This window comes from Serinus canaria, chromosome 7 (assembly GCF_022539315.1).
Source record: "Serinus canaria isolate serCan28SL12 chromosome 7, serCan2020, whole genome shotgun sequence".
In the NCBI taxonomy this organism is placed as follows: domain Eukaryota; kingdom Metazoa; phylum Chordata; class Aves; order Passeriformes; family Fringillidae; genus Serinus; species Serinus canaria.
The window spans coordinates 10,327,649-10,354,853 of NC_066321.1; the positions used below are offsets into that span (position 1 = coordinate 10,327,649).

Below are 27,205 nucleotides of genomic sequence, written 5' to 3' on the forward strand. Positions count from 1 at the left end.
TCAGCAGCACTGCTCTTGTGTCACAGAAGCCTTTGGAAGGTGGTGGCTGTAACTGCTTCTCTGTTCTGCAAGATCCAAGCAGTGGCTGCTGTACAGCAGCAGCAGAACAGAGGGAAGGCAGCACACAGCACCTTGAGAAAATTTGTTCTGAGGCTCTGGTGTACTGATGTAATCTTTGAATGTTGCAGTTTTCCCTCAATACTGAGTAGAAGCTCTTGCCACGTTTGAAATTGAAACCTCCTGATTTCTTCACTAGTACTGACACTGTTCTTTACAAGCCAAACACTGGGAGAAGACCATGTGACTTTACCTGTTTAATTATCTTTCTAGCATAATCTACAAATTTTCACTATCTTAGTACTCTGCTGGCTGTAGCTCTGGGAAATGAAAGATCTTGTTGTATATACAACACAAATACATGAGTAATTTGATCTTGGAGCCAGCTGATGTTGTCTTTCATTTTAATTTTCATTATGCCTTTGGCTCTGTAGCTGCTCCAATTTTTTTATTAGACAGTAGTGTATAAAGAGGCAATAGAGGGTTAATTGCAGTTCAGGGAAAGTGTTTAAAAAACAGCACCAGCTATATCTTATAACAGTAACACTTCCTCATAATGTTGGTGCTTTTTGCCTTTAGAATTCATCCATACTTCCAATTCATGATTGCACATATTGCTGCAGCAGAATTGTCTTGGATAGTTAGAGCTTTTATAATCATCATATTTTTGTTCTTACATTGTTTACAGTAAGTATTCAAGATTTCTTAATAATTTTTAAAGATTAAAAAAGTAACTCTGAAAAGTAAAGATAATCTCAGTATCTGCCCCTATGATTAATAATTGGACCACTTTGCCAATTCAATATACAACCACTTTGAAATGTAGAAAGTCAAGTGTTGGCTGCTTTTAATCTGGCAGTTGCACAGATGATCACTTGAACAAAAAATTTGCTACTGGCTGAGTATCATGAGAATTGGAAAGCTGAGGCAGAGCAGTGTCACACTGGAAAGAGGGGGTACATAGTTTGCAGGTTGTTTCCTATGATTTTTAAATCTCCATATATGTGCTTTATTTCTCCTTGTGACAGTTTTATTGCTTCACAGTAAAAGCTTCAAAAGTAATTGTTTTCAAAACATGACCTTATGAAAATATTGAAACAATATTTTGATTTAAATGAAAAATAAATAGAAAAAAAGAAGACTGGCTAGTGGTATTGGAAACTAAAGGGAATAGCCTAATGCTGCGATCTTAGAACAGAAGTAACCCTGAGCCTCTGCAACAGAAGTGGACCAAAGCAGAGTAACTTGGCAAAAAAACCCAGAAGCTGTGACTTTTATAATAAGCAATGATATTGCAAGGAATATGGCCCACCTTCTCATGTCAGTAGCCAGCCTTGTTTGCTCTGGCAGAGGTAGGGAACTAACTAAATTTATCTTGATGCTATTTCTCTTAAGCATGTTGTTGTCTCTTAATTACATATTGAATAGCATCTGGTGTTTGAAGAATTATCAAATAGAAACACAGCAGGGGGAAGTGTGGCAATATTGCTGCAAGCTGATACTTGTTCTGCTGTGGTGGTCTGGAGGCTCTCTCCTGGCCACTGAGACATCCTGCTTCTTCCTCAGCCTGGCCTGAGGTGCCCAAAACATCAATTTTGTAACACTGGTGTCAGGCCAAATTTAGCTCTTCATTTTGATTTTGTAATACCAGGTTTTCATAACTCCTAGAACATGTGGAACTAAACTGTTTCCATCTCTTTTCTTTTTTCCCTTTCAGTCACCAGGGGGAAAAAATTATTGAAAACAGTTTCCTGCGGGAGATGCAACAAAGGCGTTGCAGTGCTCTGTTTGTGCGATGAAATCAAAGCAACTGGAAACTGTTTTGTGTCTGAGACTGAGGGATCCATTATTTCAGGGGCACTCAGGAGCCACTGTGGCTTTTGAAAGCCCCTCACAGTACACAGCTCTTCCTCAGGTGCTGAATCACCTTTGAAGAGCTCTACCAGGAGAGCAGCATCTCTCTGCCCCAGCCAGGTCGTGGAGGAGGAAAGGTGTTCGTTTATGAAATACTCCTATGTGCCAATACTGCAGGCAGGTTCTTGGCTTACCTAGGACTCACATGTAATTAAATGGTCTTTATAAACTATTGTATTCCAAAGCAGAAAGGTAGGAATCTTCTTACTTTAAATCTCTAGTTAGGCAGGGGAAGGAAATCAACTACAAAACAGACAATTTTATCTTTCCATTGCCTTGAACAGCTCTTCAAGCACAGATTGTCTGAAATAGCTGCCATAATATGTTTTTACTTTTCAGACCATGGAGCTTAGGGAATCAGATTTTTAGTATCTACATCATCTCTTTCCTCCTGGGACTGAAGCTGGTTACCATAGCAAAATGGCAAGGAAGCTGATAAGCAAGTAGTACCATTTGGCAAACAGGATATAAATTTATTTTGTTAAGACAGAGGACTGTGAAAAAAAAAAAAGGATTGCTCCTAGATTTTTTTTCCTTTATTGTGTTTTAAAATGGCTGTGTAGAAGATTATTGTGAACAGATATTGAACAAAATTCTCTTGCTCACTAACAAGTGTGGCTGCAAATAAAAGGAGCTAAAGGAGCTTCAGTTTTAAATCTCTGCAGATCTTTAATATTTTCACAGAAAAGTTACACAGTAAGACAGATAATACAGAGTAATTTCACTCCTTATGTTTCAGGGTGTTGCAAAGATGCCATACTGTGATTTAAATGAGCTCCTGCTAAACAGAATAAATACAGATACCTGTCCCCCCGCTACTTAAAAATTACATTGCAATATAGTTTTTGTTCCAACTTAATGAAGCATGGTCATCTGAGTCTGTCTTGTAAATCAGTCTGTGAAGTCCCTTGGGTTTGTGTAAAGTGACATGAGTGAGTGCTGAAAAGTTAAACTGCTTGGTGTTCCAAAAATGTTATCAATAATGTCAATTCTGGTGGTGTTTTTTGTACTCCCTGTCCAGTATGAACCACACGTCCTGAACAGCACAGCCTGGCTGTTCAAGACATCATCACAGGAACTGCATCTTCGTGCATGGACCCCACTGGGGGGACTTTTTGTTGGCACTACACCAATTTGTCCAGAAAGACCTAAAAAGAGCTTGTTTTCAGGACTGAGGCGTTCCTCTCTCTGCTGGTTCAATTCTTGATATGTTGCCTGGCATCTAAATCACCTGTTTTCTCCTGTTCTTGGTGCAAGACTTGAGTCACTGTTTTGGGGGTTTTTTGGGGGTTTATGCTAGTGACTGTAAGTGAAATGAAATCTAAGAGTCTTGGGATTAAAGCAGAAAACTGCTTATTTCCTTAAAACCTTATTTGTTCTCAGTTTTATCCATTCAAAATGTATCATACATGCTTATATAATTTTATAATTCCCTGGCAAATTTTCTAATCACTGCACAACTCCAATAGTGAGGATTTGGGAGTCTTGCTGTAATCTGGACATGCAAAAGATGCTGTTTAGTTTTAACCCCTTTGAGCCCATATTAATCAGATTGAACTTGTCGAAGTTGTGTTCATTGGTTGAGAGTCTCAATCAGTGCACCCATGGAGTGGGAACCAGTGTAAATCCTAGGAAACCCTGTTTTGACAGCCTTTTTATGTTTTTGGGTTTGTTTTTTGGTTTTTTTTTCAATAGAATAAGCACTGGCTGAAGGTTTTTTTATGCTAGGGAGGATTTTTCATCTTTAGAAATCATCATTATCACCAAAAAAAAAAAAAAATTGCATCAGATGCCCATTGGATGCAGCACTGGCTCAGGGTAACTGGGCAGGATTTGGGTGGGGGTTGACTGGTGTCTGATCAACTTGGGGGAGAGAGGTGGAGAACCTTGGATCTGGCAGGATCCAGCCAGGCTTAGAAAGAGCTGAGTGAGAATACAATTTTTGTGAAGGGCTGGTGTGGGTTTAGTATTGGGACTTATCTCATGTCCACGTGTGTGACCTGCATCTTCGTCACGCCTCTGTGTGATCTGTGGGCTCTGCATGGAGGGACCCATCTGTAGGGGGTGAGAATCATTTCATCCATGTTGTCTGCAAATAGATCTGGGCTGGTGACAGTCACCTGGGGGTGTCCCTGACCCGCAGCTCCTTGTACTGCAGAGTGGCACACAGATGTGGGAACTCACTGCGGGGGCACGCCCGAAATGCAGCGCTTGGATGCAGGAGCTTGGGAAGTTGGAGTGTTGCCATCCACAGAGAGGAGTCCTCCTCTGGCTGTGGTTGATGGTGTTGCTTATTTTGAGCTGAAAGATGAGGTTTTTCTGCCTGTTTCGAGTCAGAGTTGTCAATAAAAGAATGGTTGCTGTCCTTAGCATATGAATGTAATCAAACAGTTGGAGTAATAGCAGTCAGATTTTTGTGGAGAGGTTGTTACTCTTGGGATGTGGGTCCATGTTTGAGATGGGGGCAGCTCCTCTCTCCTCCCCAGTGTCAAAGTTGGTCTGGGGAGTCTTGAGCACCCTTTGTGAGCTCAGGGCTGGAGGGGTGTCCTGCAGCTCTCCTGCCATTCAGAGTGTCTCCATATTTTCAGGGAATGGGCTGGGCTGGAAACTGCTTTTTTTAATCTGCAAGTAAAAAATGAATAAAGGCAAAGGATATATTTGGGCTCATTAGGGAATAGAGCAAAGATCTGTATTATTAAGAATCTTGGATGTCTGACTGTCTTTACCCCTGGAAGAGATGAGAGGTGTTTCAAATAAATCTGTCCTCAAAGGGTGATCCAGTACAGCTTGTGCAAGTCTCAAAAAGTCCTACTGGACTGACCTCTCTTAAGGGGAATGTTTACATTAAGCCATTAGAACAGGCTTTGAGCATTTTGCTGGAAACAAATACCATCAATGGGCATGACTATTTTTTCCTTTTTATTAAAAATAGTTGGGAAATAAAAGGCTGCAACACAAGTTTTCAGCAAAAGTTATGTGACTGCTTCCTTACAAAACATAACACGGATGGGAGTAGAAGAGTGACATAGCTCTTCCTTCATGCTTGTCCAGCTGAAATGTGCTTCAGACTTAGCAACTCATTTCTGTATTCATCCACATAAATGTAAAAAACTTTTTTTTTTTCTAGAAACATAAAATTTTGAGTTGGAATTAGATTATAAAAACTTCCCTGAAATCTCATGAATACCAACACTTTACATTCAGTATTTTAAGAACTATTTCAAAATAATGCTTAATGTACCTTTGAAATGTTTTTGAGCCAAATATGTAGGTGCACAAACATGAAAATATTAGTGTTCCTCTGCCAGATCTCTCTGCATGAGTTCTAGGTGACTTCCACGATGGATCAATGATGCACTTTTAGATTGATTTGTGTCTCAGTAGTTCCCAGATAGTAGATAACCAAAAGTGAGATTGCAGATTACCAGTTAAATTGTACCTTTTATTTGTGAAGTAGTACACAGGGGAAAAAACATATATTTGAGGTCATATATGGAAGTTTTATATTTTGAAGACTAGAAAGGTAAAATACATTGAAATTAAGAGCCTGAGGTTAAATATGTGTTGGTTTAAGGAGTAATGGAAGGGGCTGGATTCTGGCTGGTGTTTTGTTACCAATGGCAGTTTTCCAAAGTGTAACCAAGTATTTTTCTCTTTTTTTTTTTTTTTTTTTGCAGCTGGTCTCCAATGTTCTCATCTTCTCCTGTACCAACATTGTAGGCGTGTGTACCCACTACCCAGCAGAGGTGTCCCAAAGACAGGCTTTCCAGGAGACCAGGGAATGCATACAAGCCAGGCTGCATTCTCAAAGGGAAAACCAGCAGCAGGTAAGAGCAACAGTTGGAAATAAAACATGGAAACACTGGAACAGAATTAGCATGCCAATTGTTCCTGTAGGATGGCATTTGTAGGCTTCTTGCTTCATGAGTAATCCAGGCAAGAATAGGTTGTTATTAGAGGACAGGAGGTTTTAAAGGTTTGAAAGAAAGCTCAGGGCATAGTTCTTGTCTAATACTCTGATGGACTTTTCCAGAGACAAGTAACATATCCAGTGCCATGTGCTCTGTGGATTAAAATTACACAGTACACAAAGAGTCTGCATAGTTTTTTTGCACCCATCATTGCTGCCAAGTGCAAATGCAGATGCAACACACAGGCTTTGGACTGACCCTCTTTGTAAGGTCAAAGCCTGGCGTGATTGTCAGCCAAGCCACTGCCAAAAGAGAACTGTCAGGCAGGCAAGAATTGGTCCATACAACACAACATTCCTTGATGCCTCCAAAGAAAGTCCTCTTCCCTCCCTTCCCAAAGGTTCCAACCTGCTCACACAACTCTCTGTATATTATTGGCTTCAAAAAAATTGTATTTGTTCAAAAATTAAGATTCATCATCAGCTTCATTGGTTTTTTGCTATAAAAAGCCTTCTTGCTGCCAACATACAGCTTAGTTGTCAGGGTGCTGAATGTATTTGCTCCCCTGATTCATTTGTGGGGTCTCTTGCATTGAATCTCTTGTGTCTCAGAATTAGACACAGAAGGTCTTTTGGGGCAGCTTAACTATTCCCTTGCTAATGCACATCTCTGCCCTGCAGTACATCTCATAGTGGTCTGTTCAGTCCAATTTGAAATGAATCATGAAATGGGACTTCCACTCATCTCTTGGGAGAGATATCAGTGCTTGGTTGTGGGTTTGGGGAGAGGTCAGGGGAATTAATCAGCTGGGGAGTCTTTGCATCTCTGTGGCAACTCAGTTTCATTTTCCTTCATGTCTCAGCCCATCTGCATCTATGGATTTGTGTTTTGGCAGTGTTTCATGAGGTACCTCTGGCTCACATAGCTGCTGCTCAATCCTTACTGTGAAAAAACGTGTACACGTGCTTATTTGGTACTTTCTGTATGAAAACAAAATTCACACTCAAGACTCCTTTTTCCTTTGCAACAAATATCGTCTCAGAAAGATGAAATGAGCAGCCACTATTCCTTCTACACCTTGAAGTGGAGGAAAGGACTGAGCCAAGAGAATGTGCCATTTGACTCATTGATTACAGCCCTGTGCTCCCTGCTGAGAGGCTGCCTCAGCAGCATGGCTCAGATGCCTGTGCTCTGCTGGGTTTGGGCACTTCTGTCTCAGCAGCAGCTCTCTGGAGCAGCCCTGTCAAATGCCCTATCTTGATGCTTTTTTCTTCTCCCCCTCTCTCCAGGACGTGCTATAGCATAGGTAAGAAAGCCAGGACATCAGAAAAACGTGGGTCAAAGCCAGTCACTGCCAAGTGCTCTTCAGTGCCTGCAGCAGGAGCTGCGGGTCCTGGCAGCTGGAGCCTCCTAATGAGATTATTTGCTGCCACAGCCTGTGCTGACATTGATCTCCAGGTTCAGTTCAGATGACTCTATGCATAATGCATTGAGATAAGCACGAGGTGACAGCAGACACAAATAAGGACAGCTCAGCCCACATGTCCAAACAGGGTGGAGGAAAACACAACTGCACAGCCCAACACTGTTATTTATAGTTGCTTGTCTTTTTCTGGAGATCGATGGAGCTCCTGGGTGCTGTTCTCTTATAAAGGCGGGCAGATTTTCTCAGGCAAATGACCTTGTATTTTCCTTTATGTAGCATCTGCCAGCACCCAAAATTAGCCTGAAAGTAAAAAAGAAAATCCAGAATATCCAATGCAGAAAAGAGATTACTTGTGATTTTATTACTTGAGATAACGAGGGGCAGAGCCATAACAGGAGTTGCTGTTGTTTGCCCACAACAAAATATTCTTGGATGAAAAATCAGGTGTTCTCCACATTGTGTAGGGAGCAAATAGCATTTGAGTAAGAGATGGGTTGTTGGGACTGCACTGTCTTAATTCTAGCCTTGCATGTCTTCTGTCTCTGTAAAGTTGTTCTCTCCTTTCTTTCATCTCAGCATCACTTTTGGTAAAAAATAACTGTTACTAAATCTGAGGAGGAATGGATGATCTTAAGATACTAAATATTCACAGTGATTTGAGGTCATCTTGGGAGAGGGCTTCATAAATAGTTAAAATTTCTTTGCAGAGTCATTGTGGGAATGTGTGTGCCCACGTACAAATGGGGCACATGTGTATGTGTGTAAACAGGGCAGATATGTGTGGAACTCCTTCATCTATGTGCCTGTTTTAGAGACGAGTTCTCCTTGGGATGCAGTTGTTTAATGTATAATTCAGTGGAACTATACTTGCATGTTATTTTGAAGGGAGAATTATATAGGGATTTGCTCTTGCATTTTTATCAGGTCAGAATGCTGCCTTGTTATACTTGTAAAATACCAGTCCTGGTCACCTCACTGGTGCCTAATATAGGATTTTACAGCGAGGGCTGCAGCACTTTCTAGTTATTGTATCAAAATAAAAATTATTCTGTAGTGGAGACCCTAATTTCTCTGCTCCATTTGAAATAAAACATAGGGATTTTGTTGTTTTGAAGGCCTTTTCATGTGGCTTATGCCTTACAAATGCACTTGTTGTAGCCTTCTCCTGTTATAGCCTTCTCCTGTTAGCTTCAGAGGTTATTTTCAGTGATTGTGATGACTCCAAGCAAACAGAATAAAGATAATGCTCAGCTCTGTGACACAGCTCAACTTCCTAATTAGTAGCTGCATGAAGGGATGTTGTGCCACATGCATTTGTTTCACCTGATGAGCCTCTCTTATCCCCTGATTATTGGTTCAGAGCAGCGGTAGTGCAGCTCCTGGAGACCTCAAGTGTCTTGAAAATATTGGTGATTTAATCTGGCAAGTGCCTGTGGTGTCAGGAAGAGTAGGGGTGGGGGCTCTCAAGTAAAAGCTACTTGGAAATGTAGGTGACAATCTCCTGGAATGTTCCAAACAGCCACTCAGGCTCCTGTCTCTGTTCTGGAACAGAGTAATGCCTCCGTGCCCGTGCGCCCACAGGGAACGTTCCAAACCTGTGGGTGCCCCCAAACCTCCCGTAAAGCTCCAAGTTATTTAGAGGATGTGTAAAATCACACATAAAATAGCAGCTTTCACACATTTGAGGATGCCTATTAGAATATGCAAATGACAACAGAGTATACAGCATTTACTCTGGAAAGCCTACAAATGTGTTGTGCTTTTCCACTCGAGGAGTGCACCAATAGCTGACAGAAGCCTAAGGACACGTGCATGATTCATGAGCTGCTTTTTTTTTAAGAAAAAAAGGATATGTAACTGTTAGCACCTGCAGTATGCTAGAGACAGTGACAGTACTTTAAAAAACAAGTGACTGCTGCAGTTTTAAGCAGAGATAGAAATCCCTCCAACACATCTTCTGTGTTATTACTATCTCTTCAAAGACTGAAGGCAGACTCTCTTTACAGTGCACATTGAAAGGGGAAAAAGAAATACTGGGCAGTGCTACAGACTACAAAATGTCTCAGTGCATGCTGAGCACATTTTCAGTGAATTCATCTTCCTCTGGTTCCCCCAGGGTTCCTGTCTCTCCTTAGAGGAAGAAATAAATGGTGAGATTTCAGTTAAACCTAGGAATTAGAAGCCAGAAATGTGCCTATAACTGCAGCATGGGCAAGTGGTTTGGTGATGGGAGTACTTGGGACAGGATTGCTGACCCCTCTGAGCCAGGCCTGAGCTTGAACCCTGCTGCTCCCTGTGTGGTTGAGAATTCATGAGCTATTAGATAAGGCTGGGGACCTTCCTTCTGTGTCATCAAGAACGAAGGCCCTTTCCTTCCTCCTGCTCACTGCAGGGAAGGAAAAATAAAGAAAAAACTGGCACAAGGAAAAAAGTCCCACTTTTGGGTTTTTTTCAGCTATTGCAGAGCACTGCCTGCAGGTTGGACCAGACCACAGCAGAGCTGATCCCAAAGGAGATGCTCCCCACCTTCATAAGCCATAGCAAAACCTTTTGAACTTCACGGGGTGTGACTGGGAATAGAATGCAGCTCTGGGCAGAATTCTCAGGTGTGATTCCTGATCTACACAAACGCATCCCTGGGGCACAAATTACCTGCAGATTTAAATTCTATCATTTCTGTGTGAAATTGGCATCAAATTTAGAATAATAACAAGTGCTTGCTTTTATGTGAGTTTTTAGGAAAATCACCAGAAAGTCATCATTTTGTCAATTTTTGCATACTCTGTGGGAACAGCTTGCAAAATAATGTTACAAAAGTCACACAAAAGCTACGATCAGTAAATGAAAGTGCCAACTGAGGGGCAAGGAGAGGCACAAACTGTTGATGGTATGTGGTTATTGAAAATACTCTTGTAGGTGAGTGGGTGGGTTTACAGATCTTAGTGCAATTGGGCACTACCAGCAGTTTAAAGTGTAGCAGTAGCACTTCTCATGCTGGTGGTATCGGGGCGTTTCTACAACATTTTAGCTGCTAAGAGCAGGTTTGTGCCTGCTGGGGGAATGTGCTTAGATAATTAGATAAGCAGGGAAGGAATTTTAAATAGTGCCCAAGGGTGTTGGGGTATCACTCCTATGGTGTAGGGTGAAGGAAGACTTCTTGGTGGTGTGCAGAGACTGTGTGGGAGGTCAGACAATCTCATTTATCAGGGTCCTTCCAAGAACAGTGCATGGACACTCTTTGAGTTGCACGGCTGGCATGAGAACTGGCAGCCATGAATTGTAAGCCCAGTGCATCTGGAATGAAAAATACTACTTTGTCTTCTAAAACCACTGAGGTCTTATTGTGGGGTTGGGAAGACAATTTCAAATGACTGGTTAGGGGATCAGCTCCTGGGTTTATGGAGCCCATTTTGCTTGGCTGTACTCATCTCTCACCAAACTGATGAGTCATTTCTCCCCAGTAAGGAACAAAGTGTGTTTGTTAACTGGGCAGCAGGTGTTTTAATTGGTTCATCTGTCTGACTCCACAGGAGCGTCTCCTGCTCTCTGTACTTCCTCGACATGTTGCCATGGAGATGAAAGCTGACATTAATGCCAAACAGGAAGACATGATGTTTCATAAGATCTACATCCAGAAGCATGACAATGTCAGGTAAGAGCAGCAGCCTGTCTCCCAGCCATGGGGGAGGAGGGACCCTCCCAATGCTTGGCCCTGAACGCCCAGGGATGAAGATGTCAGTGACACATAATCCAAAATCAGTGTACAGACTCTGAGGTGTTGCTAGCTGACTTTTAAAAGTTTGTTTGTAAGGTGGTAGGAGGACTGCCTCATTCAAACAATATTTTCCTTTGAGAAGTGACTTGAACTGATCTCTTTCCTTACATTTTCCTTTTTTTTTCCCTTATTTCTTTGCTGGAGTAAGTGTTGGTGGTTTTGAGAAGGTGTTATACGTGGGTCAGTTATTTCTGGACAATTACAAGCACCCCTCTGATAAGAGATGACAGAATGCAAGTTAAAAACTGGGAGCACTTCCAACAGGGGGAATTGCAGAGCCTGGCTAAGGTCTAGATTTTCTGGAGTGGTTTCTGGCAGTTTGGAATTACAAGCAGGGAGTCCATTAGTGACAGCCTTGGCACCTGCTCAGTCACCCAGCAATGTGTTGCTCCTCAGTCTACCTGGATGAGGGGAAGAGTTTGACATCCAATCTCTGGCAAGTCATGCAAAATCAAACTCAGCCTGGGCTGCTGGGGTAGTCCAGCCCCAGGAGCTTCTGAACATCTCCAGATGTCCAATTTCCCTGGGAAATTGGACACTGGTTCCCACTGTCCAATTTCCCAGGGAAGAGGCAATAAAGTAGTACTTCAGGTGGCTTGACAGCCTTATAGGCTGCACTTGCAAAGTTTAACCTAACCTTATGCATTTCACCTCTGCTGTTGTACCTGATCTCTTTGGAGATCACTTATGTCTCAGCTAAGCCAGGTCCTGGAACTGTGTAAGCTCTGTCAGTCTATAAATGCTTCTTTTGAGACACAGGGACTGGGGACAGAGAGCTTCCCTTTTCCATCTCCCCTTACAACAAGAGCTTTTTCCTGAGAACTCCCTCTGTAGCTTTTCTCTCTCGTGCAGCTTTAGTATGTGGTTGAATTATATATTCTGATGCTTTATGCTCAACAAAGAAAAGTGAGTTTCTAACATACTGCACCCTCCAATAGCTGATGTGAGAAAATCCACATGAAATTCTGATGCGTTTGAAGACTTTACCTTAGGATTGAAGGTAGCTGGGAGAGGCAATGCACAAGCAGAAAATTGGGAGCTTGCTCAGTGTTGAATGTAGTCTTATATAAAATTCACTGAAATCAGGGAGAGTCTGTGTGCTGGCTTGGATGGAATTCAGCCCTTCAGTTTTTTTGTTTGTGACTCAGAAAAGAGATAAAGATCCACTAGCAATACAATGAAGACAAAAACAGTATCAGAAATCAAAGACAGTAATAGTTCAGTGATGAAAAATAAAGGATATATGCATGGTGATGAAGGGGAGAGGAAGAGGCCATCCACAGTGCCCTCAGCAGACTTTGTGCTACAGTAAATTACATTTTGTGTCTTCACATTCATTTTTTCTTTAATGACATTGAGCTTGTTCAAGTAGGTGTGTAAATTACTTGTGATAGATGCTGATTGTGAATTACTTTTTTCCATTACTCAAAGGTCAACCTGACATTCAAAGTAAGTGCAATTCATTAGCATGCCATAAGACTATGGTATTTTAGTTTTCCACATCAATTTCCATGTGTCATTATTTTGCAGGTTTGAAAGTTGTTCAGTGGTCAAATCTTAGTAAAGCTGATTGTCTCTTTAGGATGATACTGATATGAAATTTTAATCTATAGGATTACATATACAAAAACTAAATAAACAATAATGAACTAAGTTTGCAAATGAAAAATTTAAAGGGGGAAGGGGAATCTGATATACCAATTGTGACTGGAAAAAAAATAGACCACAGATAATGGCTGGTATGGAGACATGGAGATCTCAAAAGATACATCAAAAAATGGCACATGGCTATGAGTATAGAAAGAGAGAAGAGCTATGATTTTTATCTGGGGCTGTGAACATGAAGGGTGAAACACAAATACATAAATGGCTTTGTGCACCAGTCAGTTCCTGATGGGTAGCTAACAGAACTTTTGCAAACATTTAATTTTCACATCTTGCATATTTATTGAATAATACAAGCATTTATGTAATAGTGTCACTTCTGCAGCTAAGAGTAATTTTTACTTTATTCCTCATGCCAGTGAGTGTTTAGGAATCAGGCCCTTGCAGGTGCCAACCAGCTCCAGTGCAAAGGGACTCTAAGGTCTCAAAAGATCTTAAGAGGAAATGACTTAAATGATATCTTCCTCAAAGTGTGGGCTTTGTTGTCTGTGCCTGTGAGGTCCTAAATCACAGCGCACTGAAATCATGGAAAAGGCTGGAAAAGTGAGATAAGAAATAGAAATAAAATAGTGTATGTGCTGAGAGCAAATAGAAAATAACTCAGGAACATCTCATCTTCATGTACTTTAGGGAAATGAATAACTAAGTGCGAATATTGAAGAAAGGAAACATGATTTGGAACAAATGACTCATTTCACACCAGGAGTTCAGCACGGAGCCTTTGCTCTTGCCTGGGTGCACTGAAACCACCTCTAGTGGGAATGGCTGTGGATGATTTTGAAGCGTTTACGTGCACACAGAAACACCCTGGAGGGGGGAGGCAGCATCTCAGGGATGCTGATTAATGAACTGGCTGAATAAAAGCAAGCAGGCTCTTTACTTTGCACAGGGAAATGCTCCAGGGGAGGCTTTTGAGAGGAGAACGCTCCAAGCCGCTCTGGTTTGTGTTCGTCACCATTCAAAAATGCCAGAAGAGCTAAGTTTTTATGAGCTAAAGGTTATTGTGTCAAGGCAATTGAGAAGTATGTGAAGTCAGTGCAAGGGTGCTGTGCCCAGCCATTGAATCTGGCTTCCTGTTGATGATTTATCAGCAGGAGCATTTCCTCTGCAGCGCACAGGGGTGGGAAGGTCTGCACAGAGCTGTGGGTTTTCCTTCTCCATCAGCTGTATTCAGTGATGCTTCCCCCCCTCCATTCTCCAAGATTGTGTATAAAGGCAGATTTTAATGAAAGTATAATAGATGGGAATTTTTGTTAACCATTAATTTAAAAGTTTGATTGTCATCTTAAAGCTTGGAACCCAACATCTTGATTTTTACTGGATCTTCAGGGTGAGGTTGCTTTCCAAACCCACTGTCAACAGGGAAATAATGAGGCTCTGGAGGTTTCCATCCAGATGGGTTTAACTTGGGTCCTTTGAACTTCGGAGGCACCAGAGCTCAGCCTGGTGCACTTATCCTGGTTTGACATTCTGTGTGGGAGAAGTGGCTTACTAAATTCTCTTCCAGACAAGATTAAATATTTTAATTTTCAGGGATGATTTGGTCTGGGCTTTTGGGACCACCTCTAATTTTAATTAAAAACCAAACCCAAACCACTCTACCAGCCGAAAACATTAATCTAAAATTATGTGAAGTAAATGTGTGTAGGCTTTCTTTGCTAGTTTAAAAATGAAGTGTCCTTAACTTTACAGTTCTGCTTTTATATGCTTAGTTTTAGATTCTAGGTTAGATGGTTCAGGTTTTTTGGGGTGGTGGTTCTTTGTTGGGTTTTTTTTAGGGTTTTTTTTTTTGCTTTTTAATTTTTTAGAAAAAGAGGTTACACACTTCTCTTTTTTTTTCTTTTCTATTTGTTTAAGATAAAAAGAAGTCAGTTTAAACCTGTGTAGAAGAGATCTTCCTTAAGTACCAGCAGTCAGTCTGTAAAACATAGCCATGGTCCTTCCACAGGAGCAGTTCTGCTATGAGATTGCTCACTGTGGTACACTTCCCTTAGAGGATGGGCTATATCTCCATAAGGGAAAGATGATTTTTTAAATGCAAAATACTGTGGTCCTTTTGACCTGAATGGGTAAAAGACAATCTTTTTTGAGCAAATCTTTTTATCTGGATTTCCTGCAAATGAGTTCATAATCTCCTGATTATTGTTATGGAAAGTAAAGTTCAGAGACTAATTTATCCACAATGAAAATATAATTTCCTGTAATTTTTGGCAGCAAAATTTGTTTCAGGATCATGTTCTTCTGAAAATTTTAGTGGCGACAAAACAAAGATGCAAATGTTTGAGGTTAATACCATATTTTTCAATGCACATGAACAGAACCTTTAAACAGAGAATGAAACATTTTCCTGTCCTGATTTATTGAATGAGAATTAACTTTGACAAATCCAGAATCTCAAAGCATGATTTGACCTTTCCCACATATGTGTGTGTGTTAAATATAAAGTCTATTGTCAAAAGCAATCAGGAAAGGAGTTCCCAAGACTATGCAAGTAATTTTGGGTAAACAACAAGGTGAATTATGTAACTAAATTTGTTCATGTTATCATAAATGAGATTATGTCTGATAGACAAGCCCTAAATTATGCATAGATAATATTGTTTATCTATCATGCTTCCCAGACAGAATTTTAAGTGTTTTACATTACTATTGCTATTTATAGTGTCTCACTGCAGTGATAATGGCTTTACTGTTATCTAGGTTTGGCCAAATATAGTAATCTCTGTGCTATAAAAGGAGGCTCCAAGTCCTCTGTGAACGGATAAAGGTTGGCTTTGTCATTGAAATTCCTTTAATGAACTGTTTCAAGAAGCTTATTTTAGGGCTGGCATCCAAGTGCAGTAAAAGTGACAGTTTCCTCTCTTCACCCCTTCACATAATTCTTATGAATCATGTACTCAACAACATGAACCTGCTTTCAGAGTTTCTTAAACTTCTTGACAGCTTGAACTAAACCATTTGCAGAAATAAAACAAGACCATTTGCTTTCAGCTTTTTAAATGAAAAGCATTTGTAACTCATCTTCTGATTTAATGACATTCTAACACCAAAAAGTTCTCCTCTTAAAAATGACCAAAGAGTTGCACTTTGGCTGAGTGTCAGGGTATTCAGACCAGCTGTGTCTGCTTAACTGCTTCACCTTTTAGGTGTTGTGATGCCTAAGGAGTTGCTTAGGAAGTTTTTTCAATCCCTGGGTTACAAGGTTCTATGGAATTGTGAACTATGACATTTGAGGGAAAATTCAGCTAAGCAAACAGATTTTTCTTCCCTCCTCCCACTGTCCTCACACACAGGACATCCATTCTTAATGTTTCTTGGGGGTGAAGGACTTAATGCTCCTTAATAAAAAAGTTACATTATGGCAGGTATAAATTTCTAACAGGGATATTTTCATATATTACACAGTCCTTCATCTCAGCCAAAGCTTGTGTAGCTTTAATTTCTCTGGAAGGCCTCATTGCCAGGAAAGGGCAGGAGCAATAACTTTTAAAAATATTTACTGTACAATCCATCTTCCTCCTTGTCTTCTTTCCTTTCTGAGGGGATGCAGAATGAAAATTGATGGTTTCTGTTTAAAAAGAAGGAAGACAGGCATTAGGAAGGAGAAAGCCCAAGAGCCACTTTTATCCATGTTTTATCCAGCCTTGCTACTGCTCTCTGTGCCAGTCCCTGAGCTTCAACTTCCTCCAAAGAGTGTTGATGGGTTGGTTGGTTGTTTCTCAGAATCAAGGCTTGGCAAGACCTCTCCCTCCTTTTCCTTATTCAAGGCATGTGCCCACGAGCAGTAGAAAGTTATTTTTGCCCGTAGGTGGGGGGTAACTGTGGGTTTCATGTGAGTTTAGAGCATTTAATTGCTGTAAATTCTGGTTGAAGCTGTAGGATGAGAAAAGTGGGTAGGAGGGAAATGAGCCTGCCCACATCTTTCCCAAATGACAGCAGGGAATTTTACCTAAATGGGAACTCTCTCTGTCAAGAACCTGCTCTTGGGAGTTTCATCTCTACTTGGCAGATGTGAATCTTTGCTTTTTAATGTTGCAGATTTTTCTTTTTTCTTTCAAGTTAGCAATAAGTTTTAGGAAGCAGAAGTAGGTTTCACCCATGGATGAAGGTGAAAGACTCTGCTCTTACCACCACTAATCACTTGTCTCTTCCTAATCAATTTGTTGTTTTTGAGAGGAAAAAGTCACTTGTCTTTTGGAGATTGTCATTCACGCAAAAATTCACGTGTAAAGAAATTCACTTATTGCAGCCTTGACACACCTGGAGTTGACCTCAAAGCTGTGCAATAAGTCTGGGTGTTAATATTACAGGAGATGTTTCCACCCAGGGTCACCATAATGAGTGTATTGATGGCTCAGCCATGAAAATTTTTCAGCCAATAGGGACAGCATATAAAAATATAAAATATATTTTATATATTTTAGCAAATCTACCTCTTTGTGCACGTGCACAGCAACCTTTAAGAACAAATACGTGCTAACTCGTTAAAGCATTCCTTTGCTCTGTGATCTTCCCCTTTGAGCTGGGAATATATTGTGATCCTGGTCCCTGCTGGGAGCCCCTGGAGTCTTCAGGGCGGTGAGTGAGCCTGGTAGCCTGTGCAGAGCAAGGCAGACAAATTCCTGGGGCCAGGCACCCCGCTGGATGCTCTCCTGAGCACGGGTGCTGCAGTCAGGAGCAGGTCCCAGCAGTGCAGCCTGCCAGGTGACTGCAGATCTGCAGCCAGCAGCAATTAGGAAGGGCCTGTGATGTATAATTCACACCCTGCTATCTGAGTGTACACAAGGGCCTGTGAAGTTCACAGGGTGATGGATTGAAGAGTGTTAGATGTTTTAATGATGAAATACTGTGAAGAGTAATTTGGAGAAATAATGAAGGTGCCTGCAGAAGTTTACAGAGCAGAATTTTAACTCATCGAGGTTATTTGGATTCTCTTTTTTCTTCAATAGTACTAAGAAGAAATTGATTTTTAAAAAATGCATGGCTGCTGATTGATCTGATAAAAACAAATGTATCAAATTTATAGTAAAAAACCCCATCAAATTTCATTTATTCAGCTAATTCACTCCCAGTCCTCTGTACTCTGGAGTAACCTTGACGAGAAAAATTGAGTATTCTCTGAACAAAACTTTTCTTTTGTGAAGACCTGCTTTTACAGAGTTGCTTTTCTCCTGTAAAGACTTCGTGAGATTTCAGTTGATGAACTGCTTTGTCATGTAGTTAACATGCAAAGTGGTTTTAAGAACATTGAGTTTATATAACATTTGAAGAGGTTTTTATTAAAATCATCATCCCACCTTTTTGCTTCCTCCCTAGATGATAATGACTGAAAAGCAAAAATTAGTGAAACTTTTTATTCTGTAGTGCAGGAAACTTTGCAAAACTATTTGAAGCTCTCTTAGAGAAGCTATAAAACAGACACAGTTCTGGATGGGGATGGATTAACTTCTCTTGTTTTATACTGTATTTATATCCCTCAACAATTGCTGCTAATTTGTGCATCTGTTCCTACTGGTGTATATATAATTTTGACAGTGGATAAATAATGAAGAAGAGACAAAAGCTGGAACCAATTAATGGAGAAGAGCTCTCGAGTGGTCTGGCATCCTGTGACTCAAGTTAGTACCACTGCTGACTCGAGTCTGTGTCCTTCAGTAAATAAAAGTCACAGTGTAGCTCCTAAACTTTCTCTTTTTTATTAACTTTGCTTTCTGCTAAGTGGTGAAAAAGTTGGGAAGAGGTTGGTACTGACTGTACAGTCTGCATAATTCTGTTAGTGGGGTTTTTGTAAGAAATCAAGCTAAGAACACTTCAGGAAGAGAACTGACAGGAATGAGGAGCACCAGAGGACTACACAAAAGAGCAAAGGAGGCAGAAGATCAAAGGTGTAATTAATTTCATCACACACATCCCACTGGCATGGCATTGCCCTTGTGGAATGATAGAAGTGCCCATTTTAGAAAACTGAGAGTTTTCTGTGCCCATTTGTGGTTTTGTTACAAAGCCCAAGAAGGATGCATATAATTTTAAAAGGTGGGAATAAGGACTTGTAGTAAAATTGTGTAGATTCTGGGGACTTGGAAGTTTGCAGGTAACTTTCAGAGACTGGGAAGTGTCTGTGTGAAACTATTTAAAAAGCAACCAAATTATAACACTATAGGTGTTATCTTCCTTGATACCATGACCAGCAGAGCTCTTTGTGGTTGCTGTGTGTGATTTTGGCAAATATCTGAGGCTCTCAAAGGCACTGAAAAATCTAAGGATGTTCTTGACCAGTAACCACATCCATTTTTTGAATCAGCCTCCCAAATTGATGTCTCAAACATATAGGAGGATCATCAACATTCAAAATCAACTTCACTTCCTCATCTGCAGTTCTACAGAACCGACCCCCGAGATGAAAAACCTGGTGTGCTATTTATAAATATTTATAAAATTATTTATAAAACTTGGATCTGCATGACCATCAGGAAAATATTCTCTGCTGGCCTCCTGTTGCAGAGACCTCCCCAGTAAGTGGCATGCAGAAGGCTGGGTGACCAGGGCTCTGCTGAGTTGTAGATCAGCTGTAAATGCCTGTGTGTCCCAGCAGCAGCTGGGCAAAGCACCTGGAAGCACGACTTGCCCTCTCACATGCAGTAGGAAGCAGTGGGGAATTTTCCCAGCAGAGTTGCAGTTTGATCCACCATGTCAGCTCATTGTTTTGGGGTGTTTTGGGTAGGTTTTTTTCATGTAAGCATGATTCTTTGCAAAGTGTGATCATGCACTGGCTCCATTCCTTCTCACTGTGGGGAATGCTGCTAATAGAGGGTTACTAGGACAACCCTCCTTCTTCTCACAACTACTTAATTTCTGTTATCTCCAAGGCCTGGCAGACCCATACATCAGTGCTGAATGAAGCAGCAATTCAGAAAAGTGCTTTGTAACTCCCTGGACCATGAAGGCACTGAGAGAACCTGTTGTCACAGAGCTGATGGGATGTTAGTGGGGAGGAGAGGTAGGCAAAAAATATGGGGAAGACAAAAAAAATCTTGGAAAGAAAGCAGCAAATTTACCAATTTTTAGGATCTCTGGAGGAAAAAAGAAGGGGCAATGGAAACCAGATGCAAGGAGGTGTAGATGTGGGCAGTTAAGTGCCATAGCAGTGCTGGTGGAGAGCCTCCATTCCCAGGAACATGCACACCAGTGCACCACTGCTTTGTGCCTTGGCTGTTTCCAAAGAATGAGCTAATAAGAATCAATTTGTAGAACAAAACAAACAAAACTTTGGCTTCTGCTCAGGGGAACTTGAGCATTGCAGTTACAGATCAGGCTTCAACAAATGCCAAGAGCTGATCCATAAAAGTATAATTATTCTGTTTCATTTGGAACCTTTTGTTCTGGATTGCATTCAAAACTACTGTAAGCCCCTTTGTGAGATTAATTTCCTTTCCAGGCAAGAGAAAAAGAGGCCTTTTCATTTAATAGTTCTACTTTGTTTCAATTAAAAATGAGAAAAACCTCATGTCCTCATCTTTCTTCCCTAAGATTCTTCCCTCCTGTGGAATGGTGGCCATCAGCTCACAGTTTAGGATGACAGGTCTCATGCAGAGACAAAGTTGTGTTACAGAGTGGAAATTGTAAGTGATATTGTGTTCTTACTATCTAGTACTCTTTATAATTTTCAGCTGCAAACTGAGTAAATTTTTTCCGTTGAAAATGGAAGTGATTACAAATTTCTTACAAAGCCCAGGAACGTTGAAATTGCAGGTGTAGCTTACCTGCTGGGCTGCTTTTCCTTGGAAGTATGGAGTGGGGGAAGAAGTAAACTGAAAATGGTATCTTGTCTGAAAAGTTAAAACCTGAGACCATCAGTGAGTTCTTTAATTTGACTGGGTGGTGAGGCTGATCAGAGCTCAGATGTGCTTGGCTCCCATTGCAGAAACGTTCTGGTGACTGTGTGGTGTAGGCTCTGAGGAGCCGTGCCTGAGGAGCAGCAGGGAGTGTGCACAGACACAAACACACACACACACACACACACAAACACACACACACACACTCACACACACACTCACACACACAAACACACACACACAAACACACACTCACACACAAACACACACTCACACACACAAACACACACTCACACACACAAACACACACTCACACACACAAACACACACTCACACACACACTCACTCTGTGCTGGGCACTTCTCATGGGCACTGGCTGTGCCTGCGGGGCAGCGAGCGGGGCATGGCTGGGCTGCCAGGCCAAAGGGACACCTTCCTGCTCCTCATTAAAATGGAACCCCAGAGCATTAATCATTCAGCTGACATTCCATGTGGCAGAAAGGACAGCACAGAGGTAGCAAAGACCTAAAGAGGCACAAGGGATGAGGCACACTATGCTCATCAGGAGCCCACTGCCGGGGTAGGTAATCTGAATTTAGTTTTCCCATCTACCAGAGGGCATTTGAGGCCACATCTCCTAGGAGAGGCCATAAATGAAGAAGGCATCCTCATTCTCTTTTGTTAATTCTGTTTCATTTTTCTATATAAAAGAATCAAACCCTGGAGCAGCAGCTTGAATCCCACTGTCCCATGTCACAGCGTGCACCATAATCAGCAGGGCAGAGCGAAGCGCTCGCTGTCTCTGCCTCTAATTATTCTGAGTATTTTATATGTAATGAGCAGCTGCAGCATGAGGTCCTGAGGGCACCCCTGTTCCCAATCCAAAATAGCCAGTTGTCCAGTTCAGGCTGGATTCAAGCAGAGGGAAAATTAGATCCATGTTTTCTCACATGCTGGGTGATGGGTCTTAGGCGATGGTTTTCTTGCTTTCAATTTCACTCCATTTACTTATAAATAGCAGGCATCTGCAAAATACTATGGAATCAAGGACACAAATTTCTGTGTATGTTTCTGTACCTTAAGATATGCCAGTTTTCTTGTGTCAGGCCAGTGGTATTTTATCTGGCAAGAGTCTTGGCTGCCAGGTAAGATTTGGCTACAGTCATATAGATGGCAGCACAGATGTGGGAGGGGTTCTCTTTAATGCTGGACACATACTGTTTCTTATTGTAGCTGCTGACCTAGTCTGAGCCCTCTCTGTACCTCCTAATTCAAACAAACAAATAACAACCAAATAAATAAATTAAACAGCAGTCAAGTATCCCTGTAAGGTGCTATCATGAGGCTCAAACTGAAGTGAAAAGTTGCTTGCCAGGTTTCTAGCCTTGGTGGTCTTTGATTGACCACAGCATGTTCTAAGTAGCCAGAAGGTGCAGAAGCCAAGAAGATCCTGGGGATGACTTTCTTTTAGCTTTGACTGCTGTTAACTCCTTTTCAGATTCTGTTTACAAGGATTCTGGTGACTGGATGTTGTTAGCAGGATTTTTTTTCAGTTGCATAAGGATTGAGAAAACAGTATCTGTCTGACTCTTCCACAGTGAATGGCTTTCAAGTTAAGCCATGGCTGCAGTTATTGTGCTCTAGCTGTGACACTATAAATAAAGTTATTAACAGCAATATGTAAATGGATTTCTATTTTTGTTCCCTGTATTGTTTGCAAAATCTAGGGCAGTTATTCAGTAAGAATCATCTGCTATTTAGCACTGAGCCTACCAGCATTTGATGTTGTGTGGGCTGCTGCACTTCCCCTCCTCCCCTCTTGCTTTCTTTCTGTGCAGTGGATATTAGAATCCAGCTCTTCTGCAAGTTTGTTTATTGTGGTATTTAAGAAATAGAGTAGCTGTGCTAAGCATTTTCAGGCTTCCGGAGAGTGGCTTGGTGTGTAGGACTAGGGAATCATCTCCTGGTATCTGAACTGCAGGAGCATTTAATTAACCCAACCATACAAGCCCCAAATAGCACAGCTGCACTTTGCCTTAGTGAGCATCTTGCAAGTTGCAGGCTGTTCAAAGATCTTTGGGGCTTGTGCTCTGCTTGCGTGCTCCTTCTCCTTCCGCTGCCCTCCGCGCTGCTCCCGATGTGCCGACAGCCCCAGGCTCTGCTCACGCTGGGACCTGGTGCCACTTCAGTCCATGCAGCTGCAGCACAGGCCCCAGGGAGAGCAGAGATGTGTTGTTGGAGAAACACTTCACCTCAGTCATGTCTGGAGCAGCAAATCATTCTAATCCCAGGCATCTGTTAGAAACCTGAATGGATCAGTGCTGGGGACAGCATCAGTGTGGCTGTTAACGTGGGTGTTCTAAAAGACATTTCACTTGGGGCAGTTTCTTCAAACTCCTTCCTTCTCTGCAAGTGAATTCAGCTCTAGATTCCCCAGATGCCCAACAGCAGAAGTCCCAACCCGTCTGTCCTGTGACTCGTCAACCACAATTTTTTTGCCAGCTGTGTTAGACTTCACATGGGCATGTGTCCTCCCTGGCACTTCCATTCCATTCCATGCAGCTTTGTGAAAACCAAAATTGCTGCTACTGTGGTGGCATAGAAAGTAAACAGAAATTAGCTAGACTGGTTTTGCATAGATGTAGAAAGATCTGAAATGGCAACTTTCCTCTAATTTTTGTGCTATGAGACACATTACCATATTATATGTTTTAAGTGGTCTCCAAGGTGGCTTTCTATGGTGTAGAAAAGACCTGGTCAGATTCTGCTGATTTTATTGATATTAGAACACTGGTAAACTAATAGCTGTTTGCAGGAACTACATTTGGTAATAATATTTTGTGAATATTGAGAGTAGCAAGCAAATGGCTTAGTGAAATATCTTAGTGCATTAACACAGAAATTAAATTTTCCAATGGAAAAGGCAAGAGAAAAGCCATTTCTTTATATGCAGATCTATTATTCTGTTGGTGGCAATTACAGTAATTCTCTTGAAATCAAGTTAAAATTATATGTCTGCTTCATTATGAGAAGAAACCACTGAGTGCAAAAATCAGGGGAGATTTAGGGGAAAGTTAGAGAGACATTTGCAGTGAGCAGACCTGCCTTCACCATGGCTCCTGCTCCAGCATGTCAGGAGTAGGGTTTGTGTGGATGTTTCCTGGGCTTAGGAGGCCAGGATTCACATTCCTGCTTTGCCAGGGTTTTCCCATGTCACCTGGAGCACCTTTCTGTATTTTCTCTATATACCATACTGCTGTCTCTAGGAAATAGTGTGTTGTTGCTTCTCTAGCACCAATGCCATTTTAACAGTTGCTCAATGTCACTGCTTGCTCTCTATGGAATCATGGAAATATGCCAAGTGTTTGGAATATGAGATATGTTAGGGCCTGAAGAGGTGCATGGAATTTCATATTCCCTGTTCAAGGACCATCTTTGCATAGAAATCCTTATGCAGTAACTCACCTGAACTGCCTCTTCTGAGGAGGAGTGGATTTACTGCTGATACCAGTTGTACAGAATTTCATTATATTTACCTTGTTTCTCCGTGGAAGCTGGAGTTTTCTGTGTCACCCAAGGGAACCAAAGACAGATATCAACCCAAGTGCCACTGGTCAATTCAGATGTGATGGTAGGTGACATCTTAAAAAGGGAAAACAACCCTTAATGTCAAATTATAGCTCTTCTAAAGTTGGGAAACTTTAGTTATGAGTTGAGGGTATCTATTCATTACTGGTTCTTATCAGGTAAGGAAAATTAATGCAGTGTACAACAACCAGATAACAAGTTCAATTTCCTGCAGGATTTTTCCTTTTCATTTGATTCTGACATTGCAGCCAATCTCCCTTGTCACTGAAAACACGAATGTGGTTTATTATTAAATTTATTATCAGGTTTGTTTATTAATCAAATAACATTGATCCCTCAGTCAATGAGCTGTGCCATTTTCTTTGGGCAGCCATTTTAACTTTCAAAATACCTGGTGAAGAATTATGTCTTCATTTTACAGTTCCTCTCCACTGATGTTCACTGGTGTTCCTCAGAAAAGTGACCATTATAAAGTGTGCACAGTAAAGTGTCCCTGAATGCTTTGGGCCCATTTCTCTTTACAGTTTCATCAGTGTAATTACAAAAACACAACTGCTCAACTGCATTTTCAAGTATAGAAGTGGGGGTGCAGGGAGTTCACTCATGCTGACTGTTCCACAAAGGGCAGCAAGGCTCATGTTTGTGCTCTTCAGCACTGTTTTCCCACCAAAGGGCCACTTTGTGTTACTGATCCAATAAGCCACCCATGGAATCATGTACACAGAACATCACAGCACTTGTCCCTTCTCAGCTGATCCATTGGGAATCTGTGTATTTTCCTACCTACCCACTTTGGGAAATGCACAATTGCTCTTTAATGTTTTAAATGATGACATTTATATACTAATGTAATGTTTTCATTATGGTGTGACTTTCCAGAGGGAATACCCTGACTTGCTGAAATGACAAAGTAAATAGATCCCAAAAGGACAGGACATGGGGAAAGAGTGAAGAAGTAAGGTTAGATTGAAGTGCTGGCTGCCTGCAGAATCACTGCAGCTTTTTGGTTAGGGAGTACAAAAGCATCATTGTTAGCCTGAATATCCATGATACCACAGAAGAACAGACTGAAGGCAGTTTTCACAGCTATGAAGAGCTCATTCTTTCTCCATCAAATACAAAGACCTGAGCAATATATAACAGAAAGCATCACAAATCTGATTAGAAGCAATTTCATCTCCATGCCATGTGCCTGAGCCAGGATACACTTGTGAAACTGTTAACTGTGACAAAATATATTTCTCTCTTGCCTTCTCTGACAACCAATGGATTGCTGGCACACAGTCTCTTTGCAACAGGTTTTCTTTTGCTTTAATGCTTAAATTTTTAGTTGTTTCTCTTTCCTGCCATGCTGCTTCTGTAGCTTCAGTCAATTTTGAAAGGTATTGTCTCAAAGGGAAGGCAGGAAGGAATAGTGCTTTCCTGCCCTGAACAGAATTACAACTGTGCTGGTCCCTTTTTCCCAGAATTCCCTTAGCTCTGTTGTCCTACTTACTGGTTTACAGCAGGATTTTCATACCAGAGATTGCTCCAGTCTCAGAAAACAGACTGCAGGAGTGCTCAAAGGAAAAAGCACACCTGAAGTTTGAAAACCACAATATGGCTTTTCCTTTCTGTTCTACCTGCAGGACTGGATTTCAGGCTGTCTCGTGGAACAAAAATGAATCTGACATTTATTTTGGTGTGGGCTGGATTCAGCTCCAGTTTGGACAGACCTGCCAGCTCCTTTGTACTGGTCAGGCAGAGCTGGGTGGGTTTGGGCTTGCTCAGAGCCACAGCAAAGGCACATGGTTGGGGTCAGCACTGTGCATGGGTCCTTCCTGCAAAGAGCCCTATCCTTCAGCTTTGCCCTCTTATACTTCCTTGGAGATGGAATGGATTTGGCATCTTTTGCATTTACATGTTTCTTTTTCCCCTGACCAGAGCAATTGGAAAAAAAAATTGGCATTCCCGTCAGTCCCTTCTTAGATAAATTAAAAAGGTTTAAATTTCCTCCTTCTTAATAACACAAAGTCTTATTTAGAATGGTTGGATCGCTTTTTTTAGGTTTGAGAGACAGAAGTATCTAATTCAGCTGGCAATGATGGAGGATTAAAATTTCTTTCAGTCATCTCAAAGCCATCTATAGTGTGTCACACCTATAGTTTGGCTGGTAGCTGCTGCATATCTATTTTTATTTGGTTATGCCTTCCTGAAGTAGCTTTTCTTCCCAAAAGACTATTTATTACTCCTGTTTCCAGTGAAAAATCAATCTGGTTAAATATAGTCTGCTGAAATAGGAAAATCTTGTAACTCAAAATGTTTAGAAGGAGAGGATAGCAAGTTTTTCATGTTTAAAATAAAAAAAAGGAGTACTGATGTTGCCTAGCTATAGCTAAATTCCAGTAACTGGGGATGCTACTCATGCTTGTAAACTGCAAACCTAGGGAGGTCATGGAAAAACTTTTCTTTGCATGATTGGTGCATTTTTGCCCTTCTGGTTAGTGATTTCAGGATCTAAATTTCTTCTCATTTCCTGTGCTGTCAGTGAGGGACAGACCCCTGAGGTGAGGAGCACTGACCATGATGGACAGTATGGTGCCATTTTTCTCAGCAGCTGCTGAGCATCAGCAGGGCCAGAGCCTTTCCACAGGGCATTCCCAGCCCTGCTAGTGCAGACAGAGCTGCAGCCACAAATGCTTGTGCTGGAGATGTGCATCTCCCAGATGAGCCCCTCAGGCAGTTCTGACCTCCAGTAACACTCACCAGAGAGCAAACACAGGAGAATCGAGTCAAAGCAGGGCTCTGCAGTTTGTGTCATTGTGCAGTGGCTGTGGATGGCAGTCTGCACGTTGCCTCCAGTGTCTCCCAGAGCCATCTGGTCTCCTGCTTCTTTGTTGGCTTCTGCTGCCCCCAGATTCACTTAGTATGGCCTTGCAGAGTGAAGTTCTCAAATATGGCGCTTTTGAGAGTTTGGTTTGCATTTTTGGCAACCTTGAAGAGGGATGGGAGGGAAGCTTTCTGCCTTTTGTTGTAAAGAAAAAGGTGAAAAGGCTCA

The 27,205-nt window shown here is 41.5% G+C and overlaps 1 protein-coding gene across 1 annotated transcript in view; it reads left to right on the top strand.

Annotated features, from left to right (window-relative positions):
* Positions 1 to 27,205, top strand: part of ADCY5 (adenylate cyclase 5) — a 200,762-nt gene that overhangs the window by 111,824 nt on the left and 61,733 nt on the right. Inside the window, exons 2-3 of the mRNA XM_030241746.2 lie at positions 5,649 to 5,798; positions 10,839 to 10,960. Coding sequence (XP_030097606.2) covers positions 5,649 to 5,798; positions 10,839 to 10,960 — 272 coding nt within the window. The remainder of the gene's footprint in view (positions 1 to 5,648; positions 5,799 to 10,838; positions 10,961 to 27,205) is intronic.